General features: G+C 35.0%; 1 protein-coding gene across 8 annotated transcripts in view; it reads left to right on the forward strand.

The window, feature by feature from the left end:
• DYNC2H1 (dynein cytoplasmic 2 heavy chain 1) overlaps positions 1 to 23610 on the forward strand; it is a 375588-nt gene that overhangs the window by 315342 nt on the left and 36636 nt on the right. For all 8 annotated transcript variants that reach the window (XM_078339343.1, XM_035263991.3, XM_078339345.1 and 5 more), the window contains 3 exons: positions 305 to 394; positions 20075 to 20184; positions 21128 to 21209. In XM_078339343.1, coding sequence (XP_078195469.1) covers positions 305 to 394; positions 20075 to 20184; positions 21128 to 21209 — 282 coding nt within the window. The remainder of the gene's footprint in view (positions 1 to 304; positions 395 to 20074; positions 20185 to 21127; positions 21210 to 23610) is intronic.

Here is a 23610-nt window from a genome sequence, read left to right on the forward strand (position 1 = left end):
TAAATATTGCTTGTCAGAAGAAAACATGGTTGACTATTTTTTATATGTCAGTTTACGTTCCATCATTTTATTCTTTCAGGAATTTGTACTTTAAAAAAAAACTTCCTTTTAGAAAAACATTAATTCATGCTGTCTCTGCTATTCAGTTTAATGAGATCAAAGAAAAACAGATGTATCTTAATGAAATGGATTTCATATGTATATGTGAATTATGCCAAAACTTTTCTCCATCGCACTAATGTTAGCATCTTTTATATGTAGTGTCGTATATACAAACTTAATGTCGACCCTTTTTAAATTGCAGTGTCCTCTCGCATGGCAGAGCAAGTGGGAAGGTCCAGAAGATCCCTTACAATACCTTAGAGGTCTTGTTGCCCGTGCCGTTGCAATACAGGTGAGACTAAATTATTTACTAAGTGGGTTGTTTGACTGTGTAACTACTGTATTATATAGATCGCCATTGTGCCAATGACTAGTGAGAATTACACTATGATTTTACACACAAAATGCCATATATTCATTATTCTGCCATTCATTGTTTTTGTATAGCACTATTTTTTTTTTTACAAGAAAAAAGTATGTGCTTTCTGCTTAACTGTGGCTTTTCATCATTTTTGAGAATTGAGAGAAAAATTTACAATTTTGGTAGAGGTGGGTCACATAGATGGTAACGAAACTGAATCATCACTGTGACTAGTCTGCTTTAGGGAGCTCCTTTAAAAAAGCTCTTTTCAAATTGATTAAGGTTTTTCAGAATAAACCAGTTGTGTACAGCAGGAAAAGAGAATTAAGAATAATATAGACGGAGAACGAGTGTCTTTTTAAAGGAACAGTAAATGATACAGGTTAGCTGATACAGACAAGGTAGCTTTGTGGGTTTTCCACTGTCTTCCTCGGCTTGTTACACCAGCTTCACAAAGAGCCTTTTTTTTGATCCACATTGGCTGCTACTGTCACATGAATAACTTGATCTGTGTCCTTCTCAATACAGCACTCTTCATCCATGCTTTAAAACATATTTGCAAACCTGTTGACATCTCTGACCTTGTCATCACTCATCTCTGCTCCACCTCTGAACCCCTCAGCATACATGTCCTTTGACAGCAGCCACATTTCATTCTCAGTTTCGTGTTCTCTGGACTTCCCAGTCTCCCCCTGCTCAGTGTTCTCCCAGTCTGTCACTCTCTTTCCTGAATCTGGCCAAGTCAGCCTGCACTTCATGGCGTCTAACTATATTCTCTTCTGGCACCTTCAGGATCCTAACTCATTTTCGCTTATGCTTCATCCTTTCCAAAACCATTTAACTTGGATTAGCATCTGTCTGTATGCAGGCTGGTGAGCTCTGCTACTGACACTTCATCAGATACAGTGTCCAGTATTGGATGGGCCCTGAGCACTGCTCCTGTATTCCACAGTAATGTTTCAAACTGTCACTCTTTCTTGAAGACTCCATTCTGTCACTGACTCCCCTTCTCCTTAGCAGAACACCTTATGTTTTACTTCATAAAGAACATTCAAGCTCTGAGATATGACCACTTGAAAATTCCTGCCCTTTTCTCTCATCTACAAATATGTCTGAAGCCATCTTTATCATCTTTGTTCTAATATAAAACTTGACCTCATGCAATTGAAGGCTCATCCCTAGACCTCTGTCCTGACTCTGTCCTCCTCTCTTTAGAAAGATCTCCTCCAAGGGGTCTTCCCCTGGTTCTGTCTTTTCATCTTTTCATCTCTTCTTACTCTATTTGCCAGCCTACAAATGGGACTCCTTTGAAGCCACCAGGATCCATTTGAGCAATTGTTTGGCTTCTGTTATAACCAGTTCTCTGGATTGTAGGATTATTGGAAGGAAAAAAGAAGTACTAGATCTGGAAATGAGGTTAAAATTAGCAGGTAGAGAAGGATCTGGCAGGGACTCTGGCCAGATCTTCTTTACTCATCTTTCTATCTGCTGTGTATGTATGCCTAGACATACTCTATTAGTAAATGCTAGAAGGAAGGAAAAAAGGGAGAAAGTCTATCAGTGATATTAGAAAAGTAGAAGAATGCTCTGAAGTGTGTTGTATAGTTGCATGGTTTGATAATTTACCACTTCATGTACTTTTCAGTACTGTTTTCTTTATATTATTTTTAAAAGGACAAGGACTTTTTAAATTTGCCATGAATGGTAAATTTACACTATATTACACTATGTAAGTTCACTTCATAATTATGCTACGTGTTTATAATGATAAATGTATTGGTGATACTAAAATTAATATTCTTTAAAATAATTTTACATGAATTATTACAATTTTCTTGCATGATTTTTTATATATTGATAACTGGTCATCAAAACTGAACACTTTTCCACTGTGTAATTTTCTTAAAAGCTTTATATGGCCTATAGCCTTAATTGTGTGATATCTAACCCTCAAGATAACTTTCAGGACTGACCATAGCTTACCTTTCATCCTTACAACAGGGAATATGCACGATTTCTTACTTCCACGACCACTTGGAGATACTTTTTATATTGTTTTATTTTCCTAGCTTAATATTTGTTTTAAATTGTAACTATATAGATATCCATCTCTCTGAGGTAACCTTCAATATCTGGGATTTGCTTTTCATCTATTCCAGGGCTTGAGAGATCTCTAGTTTTCATCTGTGCCTTCTCTACTTCACAGCTTCGTACCCAGAGCAGCTTGCGATACTTGGAGAACAATGTAACTACCTAGTTAGAAAACAAAGGGATGGGAAACCCGGTGGGCAGGGAAAATCAGAAGCCCTGTTTGTAAGGATCTGTGAAAATGGCACCTTAGGGTTTCTTAAGAAAGTGTCACGATCAGACTCAATCCAAACAGGTACACAGCAGGGTAAGTCCAGATCCAGTTATAGTTTAAGATTTTAGAGTCTTGCATTTTGAGGCGTAGTTTATGGAAGAAGAGAACAAACTATTGAGGGTGTCATATATAGTGCCCGTTTATTATAGGCATTCGTTTATTGATTTATTCATTCAGTCAAAAATATAGTAAGCAGCTACCTTATTCCAGGCCCTGTGTGAAGTACCGGAGATGTAATGGTTAGTAAATAGATACAGTAACTGCCTCACAGATCTTATATTCATTCTGTCTGTTCTCCTCTATCATTTTAGCAATAAAAATTATATAAATGGGCCGGGCACGGTGGCTCAAGCCTGTAATTCCAGCACTTTGGGAGGCCGAGACGGGTGGATCACGAGGTCGAGAGATCGAGACCATCCTGGTCAACATGGTGAAACCCCGTCTCTACTAAAAATACAAAAAATTAGCTGGGCATGGTGGCGCGTGCCCGTAATCCCAGCTACTCAGGAGGCTGAGGCAGGAGAATTGCCTGAACTGAGGAGGCGGAGGTTGCGGTGAGCCGAGATCACGCCATTGCACTCCAGCCTGGGTAACAAGAGCGAAACTCTGTCTCAAAAAATATATGTATATATATATTATATAAATGTAAGCTGGGCACAGTGGCATGTGCCTGTAGTTCTAGCTCCTCAGAAGACTGAGGCAAGAGGATCACTGGAGCACAAGAGTTTAAGTCCAGTCTCAGCAACAACGAGACCTCTCCTCTTAAAAAAATAATCCAGGAAATGTGATTAATACTTTCCCGGCACCAAACACTGTGTGAAGTTGCTGAATATAGAGTGGTAAACAAGATAGACACATCTTATTCTCCAGGAAGTACCCTTACAACTTACCAGATAACAAGCAGTGATAAAGGAAGTACAGTACTATGGAAGCAAATAGCGCACCTCCCTAGGAGGGGTCAGAGAGGTGATGCCTAAGTTGAGAACTGGGTAGGAAAAAACCAAATGAGAATGGGAGGAAACAATGCATCAGACAGAAGGCAGACAGAGTCTAATATCAAGCGTAAGTGTTCATACCAAAGTTATGGAAATTTTGTAAAAAAGAAAAATTTCATAAAGAGTAAGTATTGTGGTTTCAAGTAACTCAAACCAGAGCATAGACTGCAAGGAGCCTGTGATCAGGCTGGAGGGGCCCAGTCATGATAATGTATTAAGGAATTAGACTTTATCCTAAGAACAAAAGGTAACCATTGCAGGATTTTAAGGGGGAATGTCAAATTATGTTTGAAAGGGATTGTTTTAGCTGCAGTATGGAAACAGTCTACTTTCTGGCAAAAGGTTTAAGACTCTCTTCTGAATACTCTTAATTTAGAGAAAGCTAGAGGTCCCCTAGGGAATCCAAGGACCCTCAGCCAAAGAGAGTCTTGCAGGCAGCCTGGCACTCACTCTGGTTTCTACAAGACGCTTCAGAGCAGAGATCTTTAAAGAAAAAAATCCACTATATTTCCAATACCTATATGCTGAGTACTGAATGAATGAATGAACAAAGGAATTAACAAATGAACGGACTAGACAGATTGTTCTCTTCTAGTGAACTTAGAATTATTTCCCTGGCTTCAAATTTTTCTGCCTTTTCTTCAGAAACAACATCTTCGAAGAGTTTCTTGGGTTCCTGATTTCCACTCCTTGTTTTCTCCTTGGCTTGTAGCCTAGCCCTTAGAGCAGGATATTCTGATTCTTCTGTGATGATCATTCTGAATTCTAGCATGTTCTCTACCCTGTTTGTAAATCTCACATTGTCAGCCTTTGTTTTGGTTCCTTTGTCCTGCTTTTCTCAACGGCTCATAGTTGGATCCCTTGACTGTACACCAGCAATTTTTATTCCAACCCAACTCATGTGCTGTTTTCTATATTCAAGCCAGGATATAGAGAGAGATCGTGATCACCATGACCTAGTTAGACCGGGGTATGCTAAATAGACCCAATATTCTAGACGTGTTTAATGGACCCCTGAGTATCTCCCCCCACTATGCTTCCATTGCTAAGCAAACTTGGAGTGCCATGTGTTAAATTAGCATTGCTTGCCGTTAATACTTAAAGTTCATTTTAAACTTCTGCTTTAGTTTCATGTCTGTAGTCTTAAGATCCACAGCGACTCCTTCTTGAACTCCATTCAATTTTCTTTGCCAAACTCAAGCTAGTGGCTGGCACATTGCTCCACTACCAACTCCTGCCATTCTTCTTCTTATGGCAGAATCTTGTTGTTTGTATCAACTATTAGGCACCTTGAAGTTTGGGGAGATCCAAGCAATAAATAGCATTAATTATTGTTGTTATTAGTAAATACTATTCAGCATGACATATAGAGTATTCTCAAATCTTATCAGGAAAACAGACAACTAAATAAGCAAGAACAACCAATCTCTAAAGGAAGTATTGGGCAAATCGCAGTAGTGCAGTCTAGAACCACTTAGTGCTATCCCCTGTTCCCCAGGGGTCATGTAAGTATAAAATTTTTGGAGTCACTGTTGACTCCTCTGCTCTCACACTTATCCAGTAAACCAGAAACTCAAGTTTTCTCTGCATCTGAAATACATTCAGAAACACCTTTTACCATCTGTACTGCTGCTACCTTGATTGAAGTCATCAGGAATGCAGCTACTGTCTGACCAGTCCTGCCTCTACCCTTGTCCCCACTGTTGCTGGTTCTCAGCCAAGCAATCCCGAATGGTCTGATGTTAAGTGCAGCTCACATCACATCACTCCTCCCTGGGAACTACCCCCAAGACCAGTCATCTCATCTACAGTATCAAAATCCTTGCCACAGTCTACAAGTTTCTTTAAGGTCGAGCCCCATGACCTCTCTGATTTCCTTTCCTAGTTTTCTGCCTCATTTACTCTGTTCTGGCCACACTGGTCTTGCTTTTCGATGAGCAAACCTGGCACGCTCCCTCTGATGGCCTTTACCGTTGCTGCTTCCTCTCCTTGGATATGCATAAAGAAGCTTCCTTATCTCCTTCAGGTCTTTGCTCAAATGTCATGTTTTCAGTGAGGGCTTCCCTGACCATCCTGTTTCAGAGTGTAACCCCTGCTCCACCCCCAATACTTCTTACTCTCTTTTCCCTCTTTATTTTTCTCTATGGCTTATGTCTTCATCTAATGCTCTGTATATTATAACCTATTTATTTTTAAAAGTTTTCTATGTATTCTTTCACTAAAAAGGAGGCTTCATAAAAGCAGAGATTTTTGTCTCTGTACTGCCCTATCCAAGCATGTAGATAGTAACTTATATAAATAGGCTTTTCAGTAAATATTTGTTGAATAAATAAATAACTCTAATTATAAAGTTATTTATTCTCAAGCAAATTCACATAAATCTCTTTTTTCCAATCATCATCATTTAGCTTCCTGAGCTATATTCTGTAGTATTTCATTACATATTTCGAAATGTCGGCTTCTATCTAAATCTATCCATAAATGTTATGGTTTAACTTTAAACTTTACTTCCGCAATCTAACATTTGAAGTGTTTTATTTTCTCTTGAGATTTCAAATGTAAAAAGCAATTTATTACAATTAGATTGTTAGTGTTTTACTCATTTTTTGAGGTATCTTACTGTATTTTGGAAGGTTCTGCTACCATACTCTGCATTCCTGGAAGAGTTTGTTTTCCTAACTCATCTTAGTAGCTCTCCTAGTCCTTAAACAGTGCTTTACACAAAGTATTCAGTAAAATTATTCATAGAAGACTTAGAAACAAAGCTGAAAAAGTCTATATGTGGCTTTAAAACCTCCAGCATCCCCATTTTTGTATATTATACCCAGGAGAGAAACCTGTGGGTGTTTTTTATTCGCGTAGATGAACAAATATATATTTATTAGTTTATTCACTCAATGAATATTTATTGAGCTTCTATTATATGCCAGCCACTGCTCTTAAGTGCTAGAAATACATTGTAGTGAGAAAATATGAAATTCCTGTCAATAAGTATTACTACATTTTAGTGAAGGAAATAGATAGCAAACAAATAAATATGTTAATATTAGAATTATATCAAAATACTTTGGCCAAAATGTTGAGATTTAAGATTAATATACAGCCAAGCTTTAAGTTGGGGTATCACCATCACAGAATGAACTTAGGGTAAACATCTGAACTTGTATTTAGAAAAACAAAGCTTTTACTATAACATTAATACTACAAAATTTTAAGAGTCAAATTTTGCACAGGGATAGTAATTTCTCAGCAGTAACAGCTGATAAACCCTTCGTATTGCCAACTATCTGGCACATTTGGAATGCCAAACAGTACTCTATAGTCTATAATCATGTGCAGTTTTATAGAAGCAATCTTACAAAATATGCTATTTGTACTCTTGCAGAAGATAAATCTTGGTTCTAGAAATTTGACAACATAGCAACACAATTGGCTTTCAAGATAACAGAACCTTTCCTGAATTTCTGCCTGCATGGCAGCTTCCATCTCATGCATACCAATTTCAGCAGCTTCCTGGAGTAGCATAGTAAAAGGATCTTTACGGTAGAAAACATGCAGAGAATACTTCAACTCTTATGACAAATTTGGTTTCTTGAAGAATCAGCAAGTTGTAGCAAATGATTTTCCCTGCAAGTAACCAGTTATTGTTAGAAAAATCTCCTATGCTGGTACCGTAGTAACCAGTTATTGTTAGTAAAATCTCCTGCGCTGGTACCGTAGTAACCAGTTATTAGAAAAATCTCCTGCGCTGGTACCGTAGTAACCAGTTATTGTTAGAAAAATCTCCTATGCTGGTACCGTAGTAACCAGTTATTAGTAAAATCTCCTGCGCTGGTACCGTAGTAACCAGTTATTAGAAAAATCTCCTGCGCTGGTACCGTAGTAACCAGTTATTGTTAGTAAAATCTCCTGCGCTGGTACCGTAGTAACCAGTTATTAGAAAAATCTCCTGCGCTGGTACCGTAGTAACCAGTTATTGTTAGTAAAATCTCCTGCGCTGGTACCGTAGTAACCAGTTATTAGTAAAATCTCCTGCGCTGGTACCGTAGTAACCAGTTATTAGTAAAATCTCCTGCGCTGGTACCGTAGTAACCAGTTATTAGTAAAATCTCCTGCGCTGGTACCGTAGTAACCAGTTATTGTTAGAAAAATCTCCTGCGCTGGTACCGTAGTAACCAGTTATTGTTAGAAAAATCTCCTGCGCTGGTACCGTAGTAACCAGTTATTGTTAGAAAAATCTCCTGCGCTGGTACCGTAGTAACCAGTTATTAGAAAAATCTCCTGCGCTGGTACCGTAGTAACCAGTTATTAGAAAAATCTCCTGCGCTGGTACCGTAGTAACTAGTTATTAGTAAAATCTCCTGCGCTGGTACCGTAGTAACCAGTTATTAGTAAAATCTCCTGCGCTGGTACCGTAGTAAACAGTTATTGTTAGAAAAATCTCCTGCGCTGGTACCGTAGTAACCAGTTATTAGTAAAATCTCCTGCGCTGGTACCCTAGTAAACAGTTATTGTTAGAAAAATCTCCTGCGCTGGTACCGTAGTAACCAGTTATTGTTAGAAAAATCTCCTGCGCTGGTACCGTAGTAACCAGTTATTGTTAGAAAAATCTCCTGCGCTGGTACCGTAGTAACCAGTTATTGTTAGAAAAATCTCCTATGCTGGTACCGTAGTAACCAGTTATTAGAAAAATCTCCTGCGCTGGTACCGTAGTAACCAGTTATTAGTAAAATCTCCTGCGCTGGTACCGTAGTAAACAGTTATTGTTAGAAAAATCTCCTGCGCTGGTACCGTAGTAACCAGTTATTGTTAGAAAAATCTCCTGCGCTGGTACCGTAGTAACCAGTTATTGTTAGTAAAATCTCCTGCGCTGGTACCGTAGTAACCAGTTATTGTTAGTAAAATCTCCTGCGCTGGTACCGTTATTTGCAAAATTTTGTTTTAAGGGTTCCCTTGATTTATGAGCCTTTTTTTTTTTTTTTTTTTTTGCCATTTAAAGGCTTCTCTTAATCTTGTTTGAACATACATTATTAATATATAAAAGAGAGTTGCAAAATGTCTTGTATACCATATACTTTTATTTTTGGTAAAGAAGAATAATAGAAAGGGTTGACAGTTTTTCTGCTGGTGGGAATAAAACTCACCTATCAAAATGTTTTATTATTTCTGAAGATACAATGGAAGGTTGTGAACAAAACATTGTGTGCTTGTGATTCCTAAATCAGTCATAGCCTTCACCACATTTGTTTCACTGTCAATAATTGCATAACACTTCAGTTGCTGATTTTCCCTTCTATAATATATTATCTATCAGATTGACTTTGTGGTTAGCTATTTGCAACTGGAAATCTCTTCATGAGCAAAGAAAGTAGTGATTGGTTTTATTGTTAATTTATATGTTATCACACTTTAAAAGGACTTTGGGCTGTATATTATTTATCTCTTTGTCCGTCGTACACAATATTGAAGTAGACTATTATTTGGCTTAATACTACCAATAATACCAATTTTGTATACAATAAAAATAAGAAAATGTTTTTTAGTAATGTATATTCTAGAAAGAATCTTGAATATAAGATTCATAGCTTAGCAAGCCTCAGAACTCCTTTTACTTATCTCCTGAAAGTTTTTGTCAGTGATTTTAGACAAGTTTTTTTAACCTCTATAGATTCATAACCTCAAGAAATTGTTTCTAAATATGTATTATTTTTAATGTCTACAGTTCTGAAATTTGATAAGTGAGAAAGTAAATATTATGTATACCCAGTTTTTTTTCCTTTTGCCTGGATTGAAGATGATTTACATTGGGTAATTTTTTAAATGATATTTGAATGTTTTTTCTCCTTGAGAAATTTTGAGATAGCAAAGTTGATATTCCATTATTATTTGGTCCTCAGAAGTGGGAAATATTTTCAAGTAACTCCTCCTCTTAAAAGACTTATGGTTAAGTAGAACTAAATAACTTATAATTAAGTTTTGTTACTTGTTATTTAATTTTGAAAATGTCAGTATATTTAATAATTCCATGAAGATCTGGATTTCAGTATTTTCTGATACATGTCTTTTTGTATTAAATTTTTATTAATATTTCTTGACTAAATTATTTCCAACTTTTCCATATTTATCTTGCTATTATTGTCTCTTAATATTTGTATTATCAATTGATTTCTTGACTCAAGTTCTGAAATCAACATAAAATTAACAATTTTTACAAAAATTATTCTCTAAATTCTTTTCTTGCTATACTAAATACATATTCATGGTTCAGACTAAGATAATTTCAACCTACAGAGCACATAAGGGGTTTTCACTTCAGGTAACATAGAATGAGTAATATTTTTAAATAAATCTAAATGTCATACCTTGCTGACATTACTAACATTGTTACGCTCATTAGATAGGGTGGTAACATCTATCCTTATACAAGTATTGTTTTTTCTGGGATGTCAGAACAGTGTTAAAGGAAGCATCTGTTTGTTGAGCTCACCAGAAGGTAAAAGGCAAATAACAGATTTGCCAAATATTAAACTGAACTGAACCTTATTTCCAATAAATATAAGGATGCCGTAAAGCAGAATGACGTAGATTAAGGGGTCCAGAGATAAGTGGTTTGGGGAAGGTAGCACTTTAGTATTAAGGGTCAGGGAAGGCCTCTCTTTGGAGATGATATTGAAACAGAGACTTGAATGAAGTAGGAGAGCAAACCTTGAAATGTATCTGAGGGAAAAGCAAATCCAGTCAGAGGGATCAGTAAGGGCAGAATCTCTGACACAGGAATGTGCTTTAGTTGTTCAAGGAACAAATGAGTGGCTAGGCCCTGAAATAAGGAGAGTTTTACTGGAAATGAGGTTGAACGGGTGGCCAAGGACCATCAGGTTTGAGTCCATGTAGACTTGGTAAGAAATTTACGTTTAGTCTGAGTACATGGGAGGTCAGTAGAAGGTTGAGAGCGGGAAGATTAAAAGGTTATTCCGCTGGTATGTGAATAAGCTACAGGGAAGAACAGGAGCAGGCTGACCAGTAAAGAGATACTGCTTTCAAAAAGCACACAAGTAGCTGCATCCCTTCTAAAACACCAAATGAATAAATACGTTTTGTACATTCAAATAAATAATATCAGTAAAATTCACTTTCTGCCTTCAAATATCTTCGTGGAATTTGATGATTTCATACAAATGAACTAGTTGAGGAAATTGTCTTCAGGATTATGGACAGTCACATAAATATTGAAAGACTCTCTATGTTTCGTTCCGCAGATGTTTCAGTATTTAGTATATGAAACTATCTTTTTATAGACCTATGTTTGCTGTATCTATCGACATTTGGGGCTCCTTTCTATGCCCATCTTAAAGTATAAGTTATATTCTGGGTTATCTTTACATATTCTTTTTAATCTCTATTTATGTAGAGATTTGAATATTAATGTGAATAATAAACATCTGACTTGCTTGGGAAGAAAAAGGTTATTGCAGTAATCCAAGTGAGGTTATGATGGACTAATGGTAGCTTTGGAGGTGGAGGCTTCTTAAAGTCGTGGTAGTATTTTGATATTTAAGTTGTGGATTTGGCTGTGGGGCATGCAAGAGGGCTATCAAATATGATTTCAAAGTTTTTGACTTGTTATTGTTGTTTAAAGAGGAGGGGAGTGGATCTTGCAAATTAAAAGTTTTAATGTGAACCTGATAAATTTAGATGCCATTTAGACATCTTGATGGAAATGTCAGAGAAGTAATTGATGAGAGAAGTGTTGGAATAGGAAATAGAAAATTAGCAGTCATCACCGTATCAAGATAGTGTTTAAGACCATAGGAGTGGCCAAGTATTTGGCACTGGTGCACTTCAATACTGAGATGTTTAGTAAAGGAAAAGTTGTCAACCATTGAAACCAAGAAGAAGTAGTTAGTATACAGAAGAAAGCCCGGAAGGCTACAGTGATCAAGAAGCCAAGAACAGAAAGTGTTTTTAAAAGGTCAGAATGACTGACTATGTTAAATGGTGTAAGTGAGGTTAGAGAAGAATCATGTTCGGCAACATGGAGGACACTGGTGATCTTGAGGACTTGTTTTGTGAAGTTCTAAAGAATGAAAGCCTGGTCATATGAGTCTAAAAAAGAAAAAGAGCGAAGTTGAGACAGCAAGTATAGACAGGTTTTTCAGGGAGTTGTGTTATGAAGTAACACAGATGAATAGAGTGGTACTGATAGGGGATCAGTATTTTATTTTTTAATATAGGAGATTTTTTCAACCAAATCTGTGTTCACTATAAATTTAAAAATCGATGGTACAGGAAAAAGAAAATAATTGTAGGAGTAAAGTTCTTTAAAAGGCAAGAGAACATAGGTCCCAATGCACGTGTGGCAAGATTGGCCTTAAATAGGCACTTGAATTAGTCACAAAGTAAGTTCTAGTTATAAATTATTATTAACAATTAAGAGGAGACCTATAAATAGGTAGACAGTATAAATTCCTGCTTTGCCACACTAAAACTTAAATACTATGCCAAAAAGTAATTTTTAATGATCTTGTTTCTCATAGTGGTTCAGGTTCTCATGAACACTGTCAGGTTTTTTAGCCCATGTAACTCAACTCGTTCCTGTATTAGAAAAGACGGAGAAATGGTAAATAACAAACATAAAGAATGAAATTTTATTCCCCAAAATTTTCTCCACTAGGTGATAAAAGTATATCACAAAGTTCTACAGAAAAATATTACTTCTTTTTATAAAATATTGAGCTAGAAACACAGATTTATAAGTTTTTTTAATTGAAAAACTACCAAATATATGGATAGAACCTCTAGTACTCTCATAGGTGGCTATATTAAGGATAGGGGAAGAGTAAGATTTCCTTTTTAACGGTAAGGTAGGGTATATTCTTTTTCTAGACAAGACTGTATCTATTAATAAAGTCAAGGTAGCAAAGTCAATTCAGTGGCAATAGAGCGATAGAGCCTAAAATCTTTCTCAAATCCTTTGTACAGCTTTGTATAGCTTTTCAGTAAGCCATACTATGTGGAGTACCACTTACATAACCCAGTCAAAAAAGTGGTTAAGATTTTTAAAGTTCAAGTCCTTGACTTCAGTTTATAGACTTGGAAGAAGCAAGCCTTCCACGTACCCATCATGCCATTACCACAGTCATGGAATTCACAGAAGTTACCTTGCCCCACAGTCTGCATCCATCACCAGACTGCATGGAAACTTTGTTCTCTTTGAAAGGTTGATTACAACTAAGTTTTTTTAATGAAATGGAAATGTGTAAACTGTTCTAAGTTTATAAGCGCTTGGCTTTACTGCTGTTTCGTTTCTTGTGGGTATCTCATTAATTCGGGTAGAGTTTTTTGGTTTGTTCCTTCTCTGTTTTGTTAATTCAAGATTTGACTTTTAAGGTTTTTTTTTCATTTTGTCCAATATTTTTTCCGGATATCATTGACATCCAAATCATAACCAACAAGGTGGTACCCAAGATACTAGGAATTTTTTTTAAACTCTTCAGAAATTCTTTCCACCTTATTGGATGCAGGTTCTATGCTTACTATGCCAAGAATTAAAGAGGGAATAAAATAACTTTCTGTAGAAAAATTAGGATCTTAAGTTTAAGGATAATAATAATCAAACCTGGGGAGGTTGGGGGGAAGCTTACTACATTATCTAGCATGCTTTTTACTGGAATGAATGCAGGTGATCATTTGTGTGTATGTTCTTCCACGATACTATTTAACAATATCATGTTCTGTTTATAAATTAGCGTGTGGAGAGATTTCCTATTTAACTTAAAACTGTCTTGTAAAAGGTATCTCTTCCACAGGAAAATATTATTCCATTTCTCTATGGCTCCAGATCTGCTAATTCTGACATTTGTATTCTACAAAATAGTTAGAATCTTCAGGGAAATTTAGAATAAGTAAAGGTTGAAGTACCTTAAAAACAAAGTCCCAAGTCAAGCTATCTCTGTGCCTTTGGAGGAGAAGGGTAAACAGTTGAGAGGTGTTATCCAGCCTACAAGGGAGCTCAACCCACAGGAGGAGAGGGTGGGGCAGAGAGAGATTTCTATCCAGCCTATAAGGGAGCTCAACCCACAGGAGGGGAGGGCAGGGCAGAGAGAGATTTCTTATGGTCAGCTTTCAGCCATCTCTTGAAATCTAGACATGAGAAACACCAGAAACATCAGCTTTTCTTTATAAGTTCATCGTGTTAAACCTCTTCTCAAAGCCAACACTTAACGTTTCTTACAAAGTTGTTTGGTTGAGATTACTTACTTAAAAACATTAACATGAGGACATGAAAATTCAAGTTTCTTAGAAGTTTTACTTTGAAAAACTCTCAGAAAAGCAACACAATTAATTACTTTAGGAAAATGTTAGCCAAATTCCAGGTACAAAAATGTGGCTATTGATTTAACTTGATCAAAGATTTTTTTTCCTTTGCTTCTTAATTCCCACTAGTCACATATAGAGCTGTAGATATAAAGGTGAAATATATAAAAATGTGTTGTGTTAAAACTGGTAGAATAGGAAAGACATTTCTAATATGATGGCATTTGAACAGAGACCTAAAGGAGATAAGGTAATAGCCTATGCAGGTAAATGAGAGAAGAGAGTTTCAGGCAGAGGTAACAGCAAGCACCAGGCAAAAAGAGTTTTTTGGGAAAGAAAGGCAAATGTGCCTGAAGGAAACAAGACAGAAAAAGGTGTCCAGAGAAGTCAGAGTTAGGTAGTAAGGAGCAAAGAGTTTAGAATGTGGGCAGGAGCAGGCAACGCAGGCCTCGTAGGCCTTGTCTGCTGTCAGAAGGACACTGACTTCTCTGAGATGGGATAGCTCTGGGCAACTTTATAAAGGCTACATTGTACAGAGGAAGGAAGGTCAACAGTTAGGATTTATATTTGTACTTGCCTTTGGATCTTCAAAATATCTTTCTCGAATTATTTTTAACACAGGTATTAATTGTATTTATTCCTGGAAGCTCAGCAAGGCCATCTAGTTTTCAAATTGATCCATTGTTTAAAGAATGAGGTTAAGAATTGCCTTAACACTCAACCACATAATCAATAAGCGAAGAGTGTTATTCATATCAAGTCACTCACGGAACATTATATTTATCAGATGTTCTCTATACATGTGGTAATTATTGTGTTTATGAATTATTGCCATTGTTCTTATATAACTAGAATATTGTTTAAAAATAATCTTCTTACTAAGAATATAAACAAGCCATAATTTGGATAAGAAATAAATTCTCTAGTGTTCTTTATTCCTTTATTTAAATACAATTAAGTTTCATGGAAAGCATATTAGAGCCATAATTTTACTCATTAAATTCTATTTTGCTCAGCTTAAAAAACTGAAATGTTTCCCTAAAAAATATGGTGATTTATAAGCTAATTTTTCCTCTAAAAAATAGGTAGCAGTTTTACAAATTGATAGATATTTTCAAGTCACTAATTAAAAGGCAAAACTTGTCAGATTGGATAAAACACGACCCAACTATGATGGCTACACAGTATCATGGCATTGCACTTTAAATATAAATACACAAATAAGTTAAAAGTAAAATGACAGAAAAAGATGTACCATGCTAACACTAGCCAGAAGAAAGCTGGTGTCGCTATATCAAATACTGAGCAAAATAGGTGTCCCAGCAAAGTTTATAACCAGAGATAACAAAGATTATTTTATAATGATAAAGAGATCAAGTATCAAAATGACATAGCAAAACCAAATTGACACACCTAGTAACAGGTTCAAAATACATGAAGCAAAAAACTGAAAACTGCAAAGGGAAATAGATGAATCCAGAATTAAAGTGGAAGATGTCAACATATGCCTCTCAATAACTGACAGGATACAGAGCAGATCAGTAAAGATATAAAAGACTTGAATAACGCTGTTAGCTAAATTAATATTTATATAACTTTAACAGCAGACTGCACATTCTTTTCGAGTGTGCACAGGATGTTTACGGTGGTAGATACCATTCTGTGCCATAAAGCTAATCTAAATAAATCTTACACAATTCAAACAATATGCTTTCTCACCACAATGGGATTAAGTTAGAAATCAATAACAATGATTTATGGAAAATCCTAAAATATTTAGAAATAAAATACACACTTGTAAATAACCTATAGGTCAAAGAAGATATCAAAAATAGAGCTGGAAATGAACTTAATTGAATAAAATTTAAAACACAATACATTAAAATGTGGACATGGCACATTGAGGAGAATGATTGGTTAAATTACTTATTTGCATTAAACACTTTTTCCAAGGAACACGGTGCATTTAAACAAAGCAAGGGCATCAGTTAATAGACGCATTGCATTTTAAATTATAGAATTGCGATTATATGTGAATGAAGATAGTCATTAATGGGTTATAGGCTAAACAAGTCCACTGGAATATTTTGATATTTATTCCCATATATTTTCTATGTATTAAATAATGGTTTTATATAATTAGGTTTATACTGTGTATACATTTTTGCATTCTGATAAATATATTAGGTCCTAAACAGTTTCCAGTGATATAAAATATTTTTCAAATATCAGTTTTATTGACTGCGTATTTTTTTTTGGTAGGGATATGCCATAATTTAATCAGCTAATTTCTAGTCTGTTTATTATGCTTCAAATTCATTTTAATTTAAAATGAGCAGCCATGTATATTAATCTCTTGATTATTCCTTAATTTGCATTCCAAGAAAAGAATTACTGAGTAAAAGGGCTTTACAGTTTTAAAGCCTCGACACATTTCATCCCATTGTTTTGTGATGGTGTCCATCATAAATGCAGCACTTGGCAGCATTTAATCATCATCACTTCTCCTGCTATACCCCTGGGCTAACAACCTAAACTATTGAAGATGTTATCTTGTTTCTGTAACTATGTAAATAATTTACTATTTTGTTAATGGTATTAAGTCATTTTCATATTTGTGGTAAATGTGTTTTTTAAATTTAGTTTATGTAAACTCTTACATAATATAACCTATATTTCCTCTGTTTTTATGTTTTTAATGAACATCAACCATTCTGTAATCAGATGTATAATCTCACCCCCTTTTTTTTCCTCATCTTAAATTGATTCTTTTTTTCCTTCATTAATTTATGGAATGGAATTTTTACTCTGAATGATAAGTAGCACAATTTTAGATTAGAATGTGAATCGAAGGTTGAATTTTTTTTGCAAGCAGTTAACAGTTTTTCCAAGCATCATTGACTGAATGCTTTTATTCCTCAGTGACCTTATAATATATTAAATTCTAATGGTTTTACTTGATTATGATCAGAGACTGAGTTTCCTCCTGGTTTGTGGATACACATTTCATAAATGTATGCAAACACTTCAAAGGAATGTTCCCCCATGGATGTAACTGATACATTTGAATCATTTAATTTTTTTTTAAATTTTATGCTTTTGGCCCTTTAGGATTTTCATAAAATTGTTTTTCATGTGCGTTTAATTTTGCCACAATAATTATATAGATTTAATTCTATATTTAACTGATTTCATTTCTTTTAGCCAATAGGATTAGCTTTTGACCTATTCTAATAGGATAGCTTCTACATCTCTAAAAATATTAGTGTTTATTAATATGTAAAAGAGATAGAAAATATTTTTTTAGAAAGAGATACAAAAGCGTTTTTTGAAGTCTAGCCTATGTAAAAATGATACCTGCTTGTCTTACAATTGACTGATAAGTTACCTAATAATATTCTAGAAAAAATATCGTTTTACCTTCAAAATTCCATATATTTTGGTCCATAAAGGAGTGGAACTCCCATGATATACTATTTCTTACACAGTTTTCCACTTACTGTCATTTTTCACAGTTGTTTTTGTATGTCTCATCTCCTCTAATTAAATAAGCTGTTTGCATAAGGTAAATGCTTCTGAATAAATGGATGTAATTTGAATTCATAAATTCTACATAATCAACATTTTAAAAATAAAATATTGCAATATCGTATCACCTCAGAAAATCATTTTATTTATGTTATAATAACAGAGGTAAACTAGATAATCTTTATCATTCGTTCTAATTTAGAAATTTTATATTCTAATTTAGAAATTCTAAGTGTTTGTGTGTGCGTAATATTTGAGAAATTGCCTAGCCCATTTAGCTGCTCAATTCTATTAGCTATTTATTTGCTTATTTCCATATTACATCTGTTATATGATATTTGAAGAATTATGGGTATATAGTCTCATAATCGCAGAAGGGACTAGAGGTTTTATGTTTTATCTCAAACCTAATCCTTTAAAAGTGGCATGGCCCATAACTTAGAGTGAAGTAAAGAAGAAACATTTATGAAAAATATTTGCTAACTGGCATGCCTGTGACTTTGTTCGAAGCCCAATTTTTGTGTGCATATTTCTGCTTAGTAAAGATAATACTTCTTACTTCTATATTTTCATGCTTATAAATGATTGTAAATGTGGTTAAGAGAAAAAAATGTGCTTATTGTTTCTGCACTGTGAAGTTTGCTGTTCGAAGATATTATACCTGCTAAAATAATCTCTGTTATTTAAACTTTAATAACGCCTTTGCATTAGTCTACTCTTAAGCTTAATAGATTAACAAGTTATTTTCTCCTTGGATGAATAACATTTTTACTAAAGAGCTTTCCCTTCTTGATAATTATATTATTTAAGCAAGTGAAAATCTGATTACCAGCCATACTCTAATTTTTAATCAGTCTGAACATATATATGTGCATTCATTACTGGCGACAATTCTTCAGCAGTCATTTCAATTCAAACTTAATTTTACAGCATTAATGAAATAGTAGTGTAACGGAAAATATTTATTAAATGACTTAAAATAACTGAACAGGATTAAATATTATAATAAAGATACAGTTAAGTATAATTTGATTATATTTAGCTAAGGAAAGAAATTGTCAGGCCAATAATTTAATGAAAACTACTTGATGGGGAATAAATATGCTAGGGGTAATGCTATTTAATTGAAAATAGATACTTGATGAAGTGTTATCATTGTAAAGGATGATATGCAAGATAAATAATTATGGCTTGTTAAGAAGATCTTTTAAAAGTATTTTCTGCTTATGCAAAACATACTGTTCATTGGTACAGGAACATGAGAACATTTATGAGTGCTAGTTAAATGCATTAAGATGTTAATGCAAACACAGTAGATTTAGAGGTTTTCATTTCCTCTCTTGATCTGGCTAAGAGATGTAAATGCTTGGGTAAATAATAGGGTGTTATAGTACCTGAAACACATCCTTTCTATGGCAGTAATAAATAAACACAATTGTTTTCTAGACTGTTTATAAATCATGCAAAATGAATTACTGAGTCAATGAGGATTCTATGAGTTTTTAATAGCTGGCATTACCAGAGTACCATCTCTGTGCATCTGCTGAACTAACAGACTGATTCAGAAATCATCAGTAAGCTATCTCTTAAAGGATAGTATCACCTGCAGGAAATATTACAGAGGAACAAATCACCTAAGACTACCTGAGTTTACTTCCTGGTTCCAGCACCTATTATTTGACCTTGGGCAAGACCCTTAACCCCACTGTACCTCCACTTCCTCATTTGTAAAATGGGGATACTAATAATAACTTACAGGTCATGGTAAGTGTAAACTTGGTTAATACATGGAAAGCATACAGTGTTTAACAGACATTGTCGTTTTTTCCATTTGCTCCAAATGGCAATTAAAAAAAATACTTATGAAATATACTTTATACTGATATGTATTTCTCCAAATGGAGTATGAGTTGATTCTTTAAAAACACCTTTTAACACAAAATTATTTCTTCTTGGACACTACCCTCCAGTGTAATAGTTGATTCAGTAAGATGGCAAATTCACCGTCAGATGTGGAGTTGGAACCCTAATTCAGTTTGCATTGCCAAGAGGACTTTTTAGTTAGGCCTGGATGCTCAGCATTTCCTCAGCATACTAGAAGTGATGGCCCAAAATCGGATGCTATACATTAGGTTAATTTTCACCTTTTGGACTTTTTATGTTGAGTAGATTTTTACCAGAAAGCAGTTGTGCAAGAAATCTTATTTAAGATGGGCATTATGCCAAATTACAATGCCAGACTTTACAATGTAAGATGGAAATATTATATATATTTTTTTCTAGATACCATTTCAGAGCATTTGGAACCTGAACTTTCTCACTGAAAATGACTTAGGAATAATAAGTCTTTAACTGACTTATCTTTTAAGTGCATGTGTATTTATTTATATATTTATATTTTCTCCTTTCTAGAATTGGGTAGATAAAGCTGAAAAACAGACTCTTCTCTCTGAAACACTTGACCTATCAGAACTTTTCCATCCAGACACATTTCTTAATGCTCTTCGCCAGGAAACTGCAAGGTAATTAAAATGAAATACTTATTTGTCCCCGAGGGTAATTAATTTTGCTTTATTGTCTTCCTATTACACTGCCCTTGATTGTCAAGAAATAAATTTATTATTGAAACACAGTTCTGTTATTTCCTTTTACTGTAATTTAAATCACAGAGTTAAAAAAGATAAAATTTAACTTTTATAATTTTGATTATTTATTTAAACCTGGCTTCCACTATGGCAGCCAGAAGTCACATGGACTTATGTAAATGAATTAAAGTAAAATCAGATTTAAAATTCAGTTGTTCAGTAACTCTAACCACATTGAAAGTGCTCAATATTCACATGACTTGTGACTGCCATTTTGGACTGCATAAAAGTATTTTTATCTTCGCAGAAAATTCTACTGGACAGTGCTGACTAGCCCCCTTGGTGGAGAAGAGGACTTGATGATTAAGATCAAGCTCCTTTTTACACCACACTTGGATTATCATATCATATATAATTTTTAACAAGTTGGAATGTAATAAATGAGACATTATTAAAAGTATCCTGAACGAAATTTAGTCATTTAGTAACTGTCAGAAGTTTTTCAGTTTATATTGCTTCAGGATCATATTATAAACATCAAATTTCAGTTTGGCTAATAAACATTTATTGAACCCCCATCACGTGCCTGCATTTGAGGATAATGGTCAAAACAGGATTTAAAAATGAAAAAAAAAGAAGGCCTTATCCTTAAGGAACTTATTACATCAAAGAGGAGACTGACATGTTTACAGTTAACTTTGAAAACTTGGTGTAAACTCTAACATATTAAGCATAGTTTGATGTTTCTTAATTTAAAAAGTATTGTTATTTAAACATGCTAAGTATTTTAATTTTAAATAAATGACTGTCTTCAGTCACTCTTCATATTTTAATCCCTAAGGGTTACTGATTTGTGACAATTGATGCTTTAACTTTACAGGGCAGTGGGTCGTTCTGTGGATAGCCTTAAATTTGTAGCCTCATGGAAAGGTCGACTGCAAGAAGCAAAGCTGCCAATTAAGGTACTGGACTAATTTTAGATCTTGGAATCTGAAACTGATCGCCAACTGGTAAAAGAGATTCTGCTGATCTCGAAGTGACCTATCTTTTTCTGTGTGTGCGACCTATCTTTACAGTGTAAGATCAGTAGAGTTAGATTATATTACCTACATGAAAAATCAAAGTAAGTTAAGACTTGGCATGAAACAACTTATAATAGAAAATACAGAATCTTCTTATGCAAACATAAGAATCTTAGGGATACAATATTTCAAAATGTAACTTTTAGAACACATTGATTACAAATCATGCAGTTCTTTTAGCTTACCTGTTCTCAAATTCATCCTAATATTTACTGTACAATAAACTACACACGGGTTGAGCATCCAAACATCCCTAATCCAAAAATTCAAAATACCCCCAGATCTGAACCTTTTTGAGTGCCAATATGATACCACATCTTGTCATATTTTGGTCCAGATGGGTGGCCAAGATAATGAAGCCTTTGCTTTCTAATGGTTCAGTGTACACAAACTTTGCTTCATGCACAAAAGTATTTAAAATAGTATATTAAATGACCTTCCTGCTATATTATAAAGTGTATATGAAACATAAATGAATTTGGTGTTCAGACTTGGGTCCCGTCCCCCGGATAGCTCACTTATGTATGTGCAGCTAGCCCCGCACTGCACAACGATGGTCCTGTCAATGACAGGTTGCACATACTACAGCGGTTTCATAAGATTATAATGGAGCTGAGAAATTCATATTGCCTGCTGATGTCTTCTGTGGGCTCTTTCTTGGTTCCATATGAAGTTTAAGGTGTTTTTTTCCAGTTAGGTGAAGAAGGTCAATGGTAGCTTGATGGGGATAGTATTGAATCTATAAATTGCTTTGGGCAGTATGGCCATTTTCACAATATTGATTCTTCCTAACCATGAACATGGAATGTTTTTTCATCTGTTTGTGTCCTCTCTTATTTCCTTGAGCAGTGGTTTGTAGCTCTCCTTGAAGAGGTCCTTCACATCATTTGTTAGTTGTATTCCTAGGTATTTTATTCTCTGTAGCAATTGTGAATGAGTTTGCTCATGATTTGGCTGTTTGTCTGTTACTGGTATATAGGAATGTTTGTGATTTCTGCACATTGATTGTGTATCCTGAGACTTTGCTGAAGTTGATTATCAGCTTAATGAGATTTTGGGCTGAGGTGATGGGGTCTTGTAAATGTACAATCATGTCATCTGCAAATAGAGACAATTTGATTTCCTTTTTCTAATTGAATACCCTTTATTTCTTTTTCTTGCCTGATTGCTCTGGTCAGAATATCCAATACTATGTTGAATAGGAGTGGTGAGAGAGGGCACCCTTGTCTTTTGCCCAGTTTTTGCCCATTCAGTATATTGGCTGTTGGTTTGTCATAAATAGCTCTTATTATTTTGAGATATGTTCCATCGATACCTAGTTAATTGAGAGTTTTTAGCATAAAGGGCTGTTGAATTTTGCCGAAGGCCTTTTCTGCATCTATTGAGATAATCATGTGGTTTTTGTCTTTGGTTCTGTTTATGTGGTGAATTACATTTATAGACTTGTGTATATGGAACCAGCCTTGCATCCCCAGGATGAATCCTACTTGATCATGGTGGATAAGCTTTTTGATGTGCTGCTGGATTCAGTTTGCCAGTATTTTATTGAAGATTTTCACATCAATGTTCATCATGGTTATTGGCGTGAAATTTTCTTAGTTGTGTCTCTGCCAGGTTTTGGTATCAGGATGATGCTGGTCTCATAAAATGAGTTAGGAAGGATTTCCTTTTTTTGTATTGTTTGGAATAGTTTTTTTTTTTTTTTTTTTTGAGACGGAGTTTCACTCTTGTTACCCAGGCTGGAGTGCAATGGCGCGATCTCAGCTCACCACAACCTCCACCTCCTGGGTTCAAGCAATTCTCCTGCCTCAGCCTCCCGAGTAGCTGGGACTACAGGTGCGTGCCATGATGCCCAGCTAATTATTTGTATTTTTAGTAGAGACGGGGTTTTACCTTATTGACCAGGATGGTCTCGATCTCTTGACTTCATGATCCACCCGCCTTGGCATCCCAATGGAATAGTTTCAGAAGGAATGGTACAAACTCCTCTTTGTACATCTGGTAGAATTTGGCTGTGAACCTGTCTGGTCCTGGACTTATTTTTGGTTGGTAGGCTATTAATTGCTGCCTCAACTCAGACTTTGTTATTGGTCTATTGGTTTAGTCTTGGGAGGGTGTAAGTGTCCAGGAATTTATCCATTTCTTCTAGGTTTACTGGTTTATGTGCACAGAGGTGTTTGTAGTAATCTCTGATGGTAGTTTATATTTCTGTGGAATTGGTGATATCACCTTTATCATTTTTTATTACATCTATCCAATTCTTCTCTCTTTTCTTTTTTAT

This window comes from Callithrix jacchus, chromosome 10 (assembly GCF_049354715.1).
Source record: "Callithrix jacchus isolate 240 chromosome 10, calJac240_pri, whole genome shotgun sequence".
NCBI lineage: Eukaryota > Metazoa > Chordata > Mammalia > Primates > Cebidae > Callithrix > Callithrix jacchus.